Source organism: Arachis stenosperma, chromosome 9 (genome assembly GCF_014773155.1).
Source record: "Arachis stenosperma cultivar V10309 chromosome 9, arast.V10309.gnm1.PFL2, whole genome shotgun sequence".
Classification (NCBI taxonomy): domain Eukaryota; kingdom Viridiplantae; phylum Streptophyta; class Magnoliopsida; order Fabales; family Fabaceae; genus Arachis; species Arachis stenosperma.
In genome coordinates this window covers 5,617,521-5,629,585 of record NC_080385.1, presented here as the reverse complement: position 1 = coordinate 5,629,585, position 12,065 = coordinate 5,617,521, and the positions used below count along the sequence as shown (strand labels likewise).

The window sequence follows — 12,065 nt, the reverse complement described above, 5'->3', positions numbered from 1 at the left end:
AGAATAATATTTATTTGGTATTTACAAAAAATAGTTTGAATGTACTACTGTAAAAAGCATTTGATTATATATTCTTTAACGATATGTTTAATTATTCTAATGTAAAATCTTTGATAAACTTGATTATTCTGATATAAAATGTTAAAATTGTGCGAAATAACATGTATTATACACAATAACTTATTTTTTATGCCGTAGGAAATTTTCTATTATATTATAGTTGAAAGTTAAAACATTATGCATTATGAAATTTAGATGTGAATGTCAAAGTAGAACATATCAATTACTTTCAACTGGTTCATCCACAGTCTAACACAAAGTAGGCAAGAAAACAAAAACGACATAACAAATTGCAGTTGTAATTTTATATTTTAAGTTGTCTTACTGTAATCAGTCCCACTCTAACTCAAAGTTAAGCTGCAGATTCGGGGAAAAAAAATTTATTGGCAATGAATCCAAGAGTTCTTCACAATCACTGAGGTTCTCATATTTCTTAGGAGAGCTTCTGACTTTGACATCTTTCAAATCATGCCACCAACATTTCATTTGATGACTTGAACTGCAGCGTCTCTCTTCCTCGTTGTTGCACCTTAGCTTCTCCAATAGTAGCTGTTGTTGATTTGACCAATTGACAACTAGAATTAGATCTTCAACTTTTCACTATATATTAAGCTAAAGTATATTTTTTATTTTTAATTTTTTTTTTAAATATTCATAGTGATAATTTTCTCCGGAAATAGTTAGTAAACATTTATAAAAAAAAAATAGATTAATTCAAGACAAATGTCTATTTAGAGTATTAAGTATTTATTATTATTTAATTTATAAAAAATAGATTATAAATATGTTAGTGTCTACAAATGTTATAAATATTTTTGAAACATGTATCAAATATATGGTTTAAGGATATGTAAATATTTTTTTTAACATGCACTGATATATAAATTAACACAATCCTTTATAGATTCAGAATTAACAACTAAAATGACAAAAAAATCCTTTGAAGATTTAAAAAATTGGCAAATACAATTGATGATAATCTTACATAGTATCATGTCAGTCTTTTATATGTAACAAAAACAAAACTATTTAACAAACAAAAATGTTATTTGTACACTAAAATCAGCCACCACTAATGTATTTGTGTATAAATATATATTTGATTTAATTTATTTTCAACGTGTATTTATATTTTAGCATGTATTTTATAATGATAACTGACTTTGTGGCTGATTTTAATATACAGATAACATAGTCCATTTAACAATTTATCAATTCTGTCAACATAGTAAATCTTTAGAAGGCTACTTTAATCTTTTTATCATCTTTGCAAGTTATTTTTGTTTTTTTTATTTTTCATGAATCAAACCACTGAAACAATTGATCATGCATTGGACAATTAAATTAGGAGTTAAGGAGCAATGAATAAATGACAAACCTTAACAAATATTCTGCTGCAGAATTTCAGGTTCAAAGAAACAATAGCAGGACGGAAGCTCCAAAACAAACCATTGATAAGAAGCACACACAAATCTTGAGTTTCTTCATCTGCCCATAAGTTCAACTGTTTGATCCTTAGCAAAGGGACTTGAACATTTTGTAGCACATCTTCATTCAACACAATCTGCTCATCCAAAATAAAATACCAACACAAATGACATCAAAGTTCTCCATGTAAAGTTTTACTTTAGCAACTAAAACAGAATTTGGTAATGTACACTTACAGATGAATCTTTCATGATTTTAAGAGACAAGGTAACATTTCTTGGTTCTATGTGCTGGAAAAATGCCCTAATCCTTTCCAAATCCAGACGAAATTCGATTGCGAAGACAGCATCAAATTCCACCTGATTTGAACAGTTCACAAAAGATATGGCTGCTGGCATGTGTCTGTGAGTTCCAAAATATCTACATGACTCTAAATTCGGTGCATCGATCTTAGCTTCCTTCAACTCAAAGCAAGCCTGGAAGGACAAAACCTTGAGCCTAGAACTGGAGATCATTAGGCTCTCAGATGTAATACAACAACATAATTCCAACCTCTCAAGGAAAGGAAACTTGTCAAAAAGTTCAAGCAACCATTGGTTAGAGACAAAAACAGAACTCACAGCCTCTAAAAGAAGCACCTTCAAATTTCTGCACTTGTCTATATTGATATCACAAGGGAACTCTATGTCATCGTTAGTAATTTGAAGAAACTCTAGACTCAGCACATCAACATCAATTTCATGAAATCCAGAAAGCTTAGCAGACTTTAGCTTAGGCAAATCATGTACCTTTACATTTTCCAATCCAACACAGTTCTCCAATTTTAAGTCTTCAATCATAGGACAACCAGAAATGAGATCTTCCATGGCTTGTTCATGTCCCAAATAAACATCAATTAAGGACAATATCCGCAACAAAGGGAACCTAATTCTGTGATATGCAAACAATTTATCCACTCTAATCTTCCCCGACAACTTTAATTCAGTTAATGACTTTGCTTTCACTACATCTGATGGCAAGCAGTAATAATTATCAACCGTGTCAGAGTCAAACTTAAATCCAAAGCGAAGTTCAACAACTTTAAGTTCAAGCTTTAGGACCTGAATACTACTACTTTCACCTACTATCTTCATCCACCGGTCGACGCGATGTGGCATGAACTGAGGATGGAAGAACATCATACTAAGGCTGAATTCTTTGATGGCGAAGCCGTGGTGGTGGAACCTAACAAGTGTCCTGTCCACAGAGTTGAGGAAGATGTTCACTTTCCTTCTGTGATCTTGTATCTTCAAGGGATCTTTACTATCCCCAGAGTCCAAGAACACGCCTCGGTCAAAGCCGTGGAAGACCAAGATGGGGAATGAGGACCATGTTTCATGCCAAGCCTTGGACAAAACACTGGTCCTTGCAGCATCTTTGTAAGGCAATCTTGAAAGAATGTCATGGAGGATCATCTTTGGCAGATCAGAAATTTTGTCCATTTCCTTAGTAAGATCTCTGAGCTCCCCTAACAGAAACAATTACTAGGGATTAAATAATGTTCTTCAATTACATTCAATAATTCTATGCTGATAACTTTCATCATAATAGAAGAGAAGGGTCATTGATATATTGAAATGAAAAGTTGTAATGGGATGCAATGTATGAAAAAGTTGTTTTGAGTGTAAATTGCATACCAGTGTGCCGAAAAATTGCTGAGACTGAAGAGATTTTGGTAAAGTGTGAAAAACCTATCTCATCAAGATCTTCATCTGCTATGAATTATTAACTTTATTTTTCAAGCAACTATCTCTCTTTCTTCCCTGCCAGTGCCTTGTCATGTCAAATACGAGTCATCAAATATTTCAGGTTAAGGTTTAATCAACTTTCTCCCGTTTGAAACTTGTGTGGCATGTAAATCAGTAAAAGGAAGGAGTGCGATGAGATAGTGGAATAGTGCACATGACCTGGCCCGCACATGTGTAAAATTGTTTGGATATTGAAAGCCTAGATATTTTACATTCGACCACGTACATGTGTCCTATTAGCGGTTCTATTGTTATGAATAATGATTTAACAAGTCTAAAACTGCCAACCAAGGTGAGGTAAACCAATGATTTGGATTCAAGAATGCTAATAAGGATGTGCTCATGGCATCAACTTGGACAAAATATTGGCCCTCGTGGCATCTTTTCTTCTCGTTCTTGAAAGAATTTCATGAAGGATGTGCTCTAGCAGATTCGATATCATGTCCACAGCGCGTGCCTGTCACTATATACAACAATACAAATACTGAAAAATGGTAAATGAGTAGAGTAATTCACCAACTTAGTAAGTCTCTCGTTTTATTAATTTAATATAGTAATTAAATTGAAAAAAAAAAGATTTGATATATAATAACATAGCATGATAACTTAGCTAATTAAATCAAAACCGTACTATAATTGGAAAGTATATATATAATCCAAATTAAAATTAAGGAGAACTAAAAAGGCAACAATATCATATACTAGATAAGCACAATTTGTGAATACATTGTTTTGATTATCAAGAGCGAGCAATGCTAGGGGGCAGCAATTTTTATAATTGTTAGCCATCAACTAGCCATCAATGATGATTTGATGGTGTGAGATTGGAGTGAAATTTCATCCAATGCTCACCTTTCTCTACTGGTTACATGCTGACCAAAATTCAACAAAACTGATGCCCCCTAGACTTTTCCATCAAGAGCTGAAACATGGTGCCATCATCAGATAATACTAGTAGACCCGGTAGAGATTGTGGAAAGCTTCTTGCCCCATCACCAAAGTCATGTAAGCTACTAAAAAAATATCCGCAAAATAAGACAGTTACAGTGTAAGTTTTGGAACAAGAAATTCTCCAATAGCCAAGCTTTGGGAGGGCATCAGAATGCACACAAAGAGGAGAGAGATTCTCGCCATGGCGTCTGCTTATACGAACTACTTACCACCATCTCAGCCTAATATGCAAAATTATTATTCAAATTTTTCTGCTTTTAGTCATAGTAGTAGAACATTAGGGATGCAACAACCACAAGAATTATTCATAATAGGTCTTAATTGCACTTGGACCTGGGTACCTTCATAATGTATTATTGGGAAATCAAATCATGAATCCTCAACGCAGTAGGCATCAGTTGTCGCGGGGACTGGCGTTGATACCGCCGCCGGACAGAGAAGTACTGCCGCAAAAAGAAACATTGCCAGTGAATTTGTTACAACAACAGTTCACAACAACAATCAAGTAATGTTGTAACATTGCATGAGTTACAATTATATAGCTTTAACAGGTTTAGGGAATAACAAACCTCAAGGAGAGATCGATTTGACTATGCATGTGGTAATTTTCTAATGTATGGTTGATGTAAATAGATGAAAATATTATTAGATTTTATTAACATATAGTCATATACTAGCATTATTATAATTTCTATTGACAAGTATTTGAATTAATTAATATATTTGTTTACTTATTTATTATATTAATGGTAAGGATTGGTGGTCAGGTGGAGATCAGTAAGACTCTTACTTTTAGTTTATTAAAATTAACAAGTTTAATCACCCGTGCTATGCACGTGATAAGATTGAAATTATAATTTCAAGTTGTTATGTTAGATTTCATTTTAATTATAATAATTTAATTAATAAAAAAATAACTTGTATGTGTTGTTTTTCTTTTCTTAATATAGTATTAATTGTATTAACTATAAAATAGTTATTTAATCTACTTTTTTCAATAAATCAGGCATATATACTCAATATGACCATAAATAATCTAGTAATACTTAAATCTACCAACAAAGTTTTATATATTGATATACTGTGAAGTAAGAAAATATCAAAATCAGCTCAAAATGAAGAACAAATTAATAGAGAATCCTAATGCAGAAAAGTTTTGTAATAAACAATAAATAATTTAAACCTACTGAATAACAATTCAATGCTATCCTTTGATACCTGCAAAATATATACATGAAACAACACTGTATCAATGTTTGTATATAAAATTATATGATTAACGTAATTATAAAATTGTTTGTCAAGAGAATAAAATTATACGAATTTTTATGATAATTTTAATATTCTCAAACTATTAATGTACAATAAGAATTCATCTATTAGTTCCTAGAATTTCTAAATTTTTTTAAGTGATAGTAATAAATTTTAATAAATAAATAGATTTAGTAAGACATTTTGTTATTATCTTATTATTATAGGCTCTCAAAAATTTCTCTATATACCACATTCATCGTGCAGTAATTTCCAAGTGTACTAACCCGTGTCATGCACGTGATAAGATTAAAATTATAATTTTAAATTATTTTGTTAAGATTAATTTAAATTATAATAATTTGATTAATAAAAATATAATATGTTATGTATTATTTGTTTTTTCTTAAGCTAGTGTTAAATATATTAACTCTAAATAGTTATTAATTGGTTTTAGTAATCTACTTTTTTCAATAAATCAAACATATATACTCAATGTGACCATAAATAACTTAATAATACTTAGACCCACCAACAAATTTTTATATGTTGTTTTACTGTCAAATAAGAACATATCAAAATTAGCTCAAAATAAATAATAAATTATTAGAGAATTCTAATGCACAAAATTCTCTAATAAACAATGAATAATTTAAATCTACAAAAAAACAACTCAACACTTTTCTTTGATGCCTGCAAAATATATACCTAAAATAATATTATATCAATGTTAGTATACAGTTTTACAATATTAAATATTGATTTTATATAATTATAATAAAAATATTTCTCTAAATTAGTATAATCATGCATTATTCGTTAAATGTTAATTGTAATATAATTATAATAAATATATTTTTTTAAAATAAATTTAGAAAAGAAAATAGTGATTTTATTTTAGAGAAAAAATAAATTCATGAGGAATTAACACCTCACTTTTATTAGTTGGAGAAAAAATCCAGTTTTAGTATATTTTGTCATGATTATACATTTTTCTCTAATCATATATCCACTGTTTTCTTTTCTTTGTTTCAGTATTTTGAACTTGGGTTTAACTTCTCGTAGTTCTCACTTCTTAGTCATTCTATTAGATGTAGTTGATAACTATTAAAATTCTTTGATTAATATAGGGGAAAAATATATTATTATATGATAGAATTAATATGAGTATATTTTATTATTAAATAAACAAAGTTAATATAAAATAAAATTATACATAAAAAAACAAAGAAAATAAAATTAAAATAGCAAAAGTGATAAAAAGATTATTTTTATAATTTTGTTTTGTCATTTTTATGTATAGAAGATTAGAAAATAGTAAATTTTTAACTAAATTAATTTATATTTGTTGTATTCAATTTAAATAAGTAATAAATTATCTTATTTTAATTTATTCCTTAAATTTATATATCATAAAAATTAAATTAAATAATTAATATACATAATTTTAAATTGTGTGATACTTAAATATCTATTCAAATCAATTAGTTGATATAATTAATTCATCATAATGAATTGACTTTAATGAGTTAAACAAAATAATATAGAAGCATGCTACGTTGATTCTATCATTAAAGGTAAAAATTCGATTTTTATATGATAGGATAGATAATATAATAGACGGCGAGAAAGAGAAAGATAAACATTTTAGATCCTAAGTTGTTTCATTTGAATGTTGCAACGTGGGTATCACATTATTTTACTTATTCTACCCTATGGACCCTTTTGTAACTTTATTTCAGTATCAATAGAATTTCACTACCCTTGAGTACTAAATTAAAATTCAAAATGAAACTAAAAAAAAAAGTAAAGAGTATAAAATTATTAATTGAAAAACACTCTAAATAATAAAAAGCCAAATTAACTTTAATATTAAATTCATTAATACGATTTTAATTTTATATAATAGTTAGAAAATATATTAGTAAAAGCAAATGGAAGAATAGCTTTAATTAGTATTTGGTAAAATATTTATTTAGAATAATTAAAAAATATAAAATTATGATATTATTAAAAATAATACATTTTTATGTTAAAAAAATTATATTTAAATAAAATATTTATAAAATATAAAATTTAGAGTAACATAGCTTTATAAACATTAATCATTAATCAATTATGAACTAACATAAAATTATAATATAATTTATTTATGAAAAAATAATTAATAATTAATATTAATAAATATAAAAATCATCCAAACACTCTAATTAAAAGTATGAATGGTTAATTATTATTCATTATTAATAATATTTTATTCATAAAAAAACTGAAAATATAATTATTCAGATTTAAATTCTAGAAAAATAAACGTATAAGTAACAAATGATCTATTTTATCATATATATTATAAATTAATGAATTAAACTAACTGATATAATGAATTATAATTGATTAATTGGTATAAATTATAATAAATTATATGATATTTAAAAAGAAAATAAAATGAATAAAAGAATAAAAAAATAGAAGAATAGAAGACTACAATAAAATAAATTGAATGTAATTTTTTTCTTTTTACAAATTTTATATCACATCTGCTTCAATAATAATAAATAAAAATACATCAACTTAATATCTAAGAAAAAGGATGAGATAAAATCATAACATAATTCTAAAATAAAAGCTTAAATTAAACCATAATATCATTGCACAACATAAATTAAAAGTAATTTTACACTACAATATACCAAACAAATAGATAAATGACTTAAGCTTAATTATGGATTTTTTATTTATTTATGCAAACATGATAACACCATGGTCTATAAATACTTAATGGATAACATATCATATATTGCTCTAAATGATGAGCACGGGAGTTGAAGAGTGTGTGCTAATTTGTGTTCATAGTAGTTGCCTTCTTGTGACGGCGCCTCATAGGAAGAAAAAGAATTGTTGTAAAAGCTACCCAATGAAAGAGTAATTGGTAAATGAATGATATTTTTTTCTAGCATATATGGTCTTTTATAGTGGTAAAATAAAAATGAAATGAATAAAATTTTGTATTTTTATATTAGAAATAGAATTTTATATTTATCCTAATAAAATTAAATAATTAATTAGTTATATTTAAATAAATAAAATAAATTAAATAAAAATATTTTTAAGAATTAATCAAATCAATTAGTCAATACAAATAATTAGTATAATTAATTTTATTTGATTTATTGAATTCAAAAAATAAATTAAAAAATAATTGATTGAATTAATTAGTTGATATAATTAATTTATTATAATTGATTGGATTTAATGAATTAAAAAAAATAAATAGGAAAACATAGGAGATAGTGATTTTTTTAACTAAATTAATATGTATTTATTGTATTTAATCAGTATAAGTAACAAATCATCTATGTTATTATATATCTTATTTAATCTTGCATGGCACGAGTAATTATAAGTTATATTTTGATTTCTAATTATTTACGTACATAAATGATTAAAATATATAACATAAATATCGTAATTATTATAATTCTATGATATAATTATAATTAACATATTTTATCATAATTAAATATTGATTTGATATAATTATAATGAAAATACTTTTTCAAAATAATATAATATACTATTATTCATCCACTAATTATTTGGCAATAAACCTTAATATGATTTTTTACATTGAGAAATAACTACTTAGATATACCAAATAATATGTAACATACATATTATTACCTGTATAAGTTAAGGCACAAACACAGGATTTAATTAAGGTGATTGAAACTTTCACCAAACAAAATATGACCTCAATCGAATAAAAAAGGTACTCGATTTTGCATTAATTAGCTAGTCAAAAAAATAACATACTCATTCATTATTCATGTTTCATTATATTTTTTAAATAATATATAGAAAATATATATCCTGTGTATAAAAATGTGACTATTAGTAATTTTATTAATAAACCTTTTTTTAAACTATTACTAATTTTAATTTTAATAAAAAATCTGAGGAAATAATTTTGCTTGCCATAAATAATATACTAAAACTGTTAGTATATTATCTTTTATATGGTTAATTGAATTTATCAATGATTTTCCCGTGTAAATCATTATTATCCAATTTTTAATAACTACTTAATATACAAAATTTGAAATTAAAAACTGTTATTACTAATTCAATTAACTGATTAATTGAGTAATAATTGTCAAATTATTAAGGTGCAAAATCATTGATTTACTCATTAGATTTTCATATATTATTTATATTTCAAGTAATAATTTAAAATTATATTATTTACCCAGTTAATAATACTATTATTAATAATTATTTTTTGCATTGATTTTTAAATCAATTATTAAATAATTATTTTTGTTAAGATAATTGTTTATAAATTATTTTAAATTATATTTTGTTAAGATATAATTATTTAGATTATTATTCATGGTACGGGTATAATTTCATTTTATACCAATTAATCAATTATAATTATATGACACGGGTGTAATTTTAATTTTATCCACCGATTATTGGCAAATAAATTTTATTCCAATTATAAATAAAATCTGTTTTTATTGGCAAATAAATTGTCTTTAGGTCAACGATTTAATATATATGTAAGTTTATTTTTTGTCAAATATAATGAAAATACAAATAAAAAAATAAAGGATAAAAATAAACTTAATAATATCTAACACTACTTCATTTTATTAAATTATTTAAAAATAGCAAATCCACAAAAAATAATCGTAATATATAAATTGAGGCAATAATTTAAAATTCTATAATTATAATTTACTCAAATACTAATAGTAAAACCAAATTACCTAAACAATATTGAACCTATTCTAGTCCTTAGTCACGTATAGTATAGAATCATTATTGTAACGACAACCAACTGAAATAACATCGTAAGTTTCAATATTTAGAATTCGTGCAAAATCAGACAATCCTTTTGTTAGATAAGTTTCATCATCCGCTATCCATGCAATGCGGCAAGATATAGAATTGTCACACTGAGAAACCAAACTAACTCTTATTCCCCTCAATGGCATTGTATGCATGCAAAAGAAAGCTGGTAATTTCTGAAAAAAATCAAAATATGTTAAAAAATTATTCTAATAATGAATAACTACTTAAACTAAAAAAATTTAAATATATTACCAATTGTTGAAATTGCATATCTGAATTTGTCACGAATTTAGCAAAAACTGAACTGAAACCGAGAGAATTCAATTTCATTATGTGCTCCACTTCGAAAATTTTTGGGCAAACGTAAAAAGCATGGAGGGGATGGAACTTGAACTTGCCCTATAAAATTCCGTGGATGCAATTCCTCAATAAAAAATCGAGCTCCTCCTAAGAAATCTAACTTTAACCATATTCCATTGGGTTGGTCATAATAGGTGAGTAGATCAAACCATCCTTCGCTAAAGTAGAGACTAGTGCATCTTCTTTGAATGCTTACATCCATGTAGTTGGAAGCCGAATCAGTGAAGACAACTCGATGAGGTATTTCATCGATGTGATACATTGTAAATGATTGTGGCAAAAGACAATCGAATTGGAACATTAGATGATAAGAATAACTTAGAGTAACAACAAATAAAAAATTATCAAAAGAATAATATAATAGAATGAGTATATGAAAAATATTATAAAAAATTATAAATTGTACCTTAAAAGGAACAATTTTAATAAAAAATGAAGAATACATTCTTATTCTATGAAGTAGTAAAAAAAAACACTAAATATAAAATTATGAATTGACTTTCAAATTTATATTCATGTACCACAGGAAAACACTATATATAGACTTTAGTAAAATAAAAATAAATATGTAAATTACTTATTATTAAGGTAAATTTTTAATAATGCATTAAATTTTGATTCGATACCATTATAATGAAGATATGTTTCTAAATTAGTATAATTATATATTATTCATTAAATATTAATTACAATATAATTATATTAAAGATATTTTTTATAAAATAATTTAGAAAAATTATTTGATATACGTAAATCGGGTAACAAAGATTTTTTATTATTATTATTACTATTATTGATATTATTATTATCATTAAAATTATTAAAAGTATTTTGAATTGATAATTGATAAGTAGTTTAATAGTGCATTAAATATTGATTTGATATAATTATAATAAAGATATGTTGCTAAATTAGTATAATTATATATTATTCATTTAGTATTAATTATAATATAATTATAATAAAATAATTTAAAATAGAAAAAAAATTTATTCGTTTTGGAGGGAAAATAGAAGCATGAGAGATCGACACGTCACTTTTAGTAATTGGGGGAAAATCCAGTTTTAGTATATTAAGTAGATTTTTAAATATAATTTTTTAGAAATTATAGCATATGGTAAATTAAAATAAGACATGATTTGATAAAGATTTTTTAGAAGATATTTATACTTGTAAATACATCATTTTTATACTTGATAAATTAAAAACGATTGTGCATATGTGTTTGTAGTTTTAAAAGGTTAAAAGTTTTTGAAAGTACGTACGAAAATTTTTTTAAAATTAGTTTATAATTATTCAAAATATTAAAAAATCTAAAATATATAATAAATATTCAAATGTAAAGCTTCATTCAGAATCAAAATTTTCTCT

The 12,065-nt window shown here is 25.3% G+C and overlaps 1 protein-coding gene across 2 annotated transcripts; it reads right to left on the bottom strand.

The window, feature by feature from the left end:
• Window positions 1-209: 209 nt before the first annotated feature.
• LOC130951237 (F-box/LRR-repeat protein 13-like) lies at window positions 210-3,445 on the bottom strand. 2 transcript variants are annotated; one of them, XM_057879883.1, is made up of 4 exons: window positions 3,165-3,445; window positions 1,725-2,985; window positions 1,439-1,624; window positions 210-609 (listed from the first exon to the last, which is right to left on the bottom strand). In XM_057879883.1, exons 2-4 carry the CDS (start codon window positions 2,967-2,969, stop codon window positions 391-393), a joined length of 1,650 nt encoding a protein of 549 aa, XP_057735866.1. In that variant the 5' UTR covers window positions 2,970-2,985; window positions 3,165-3,445; the 3' UTR covers window positions 210-390. The 2 variants fall into 2 exon arrangements, with proteins under 2 accessions (XP_057735866.1, XP_057735865.1); XM_057879882.1 differs by having other exon boundaries at window positions 213-609; window positions 1,725-2,995; window positions 3,165-3,440.
• Between the last annotated feature and the right edge of the window lie 8,620 nt (window positions 3,446-12,065).

Coding starts and splice junctions, on each gene's coding strand:
- LOC130951237 (XM_057879883.1), bottom strand. CDS start 2,969: ATGGACAAAATTTCTGATCTGCCAAAGATGATCCTCCATGACATTCTT. Junction 1,625..1,724: donor AAATCATGAAAGATTCATCT/GTAAGTGTACAT, acceptor TTGGATGAGCAG/ATTGTGTTGAATGAAGATGT. Junction 610..1,438: donor GCAGCAGAATATTTGTTAAG/GTTTGTCATTTA, acceptor AATCAACAACAG/CTACTATTGGAGAAGCTAAG.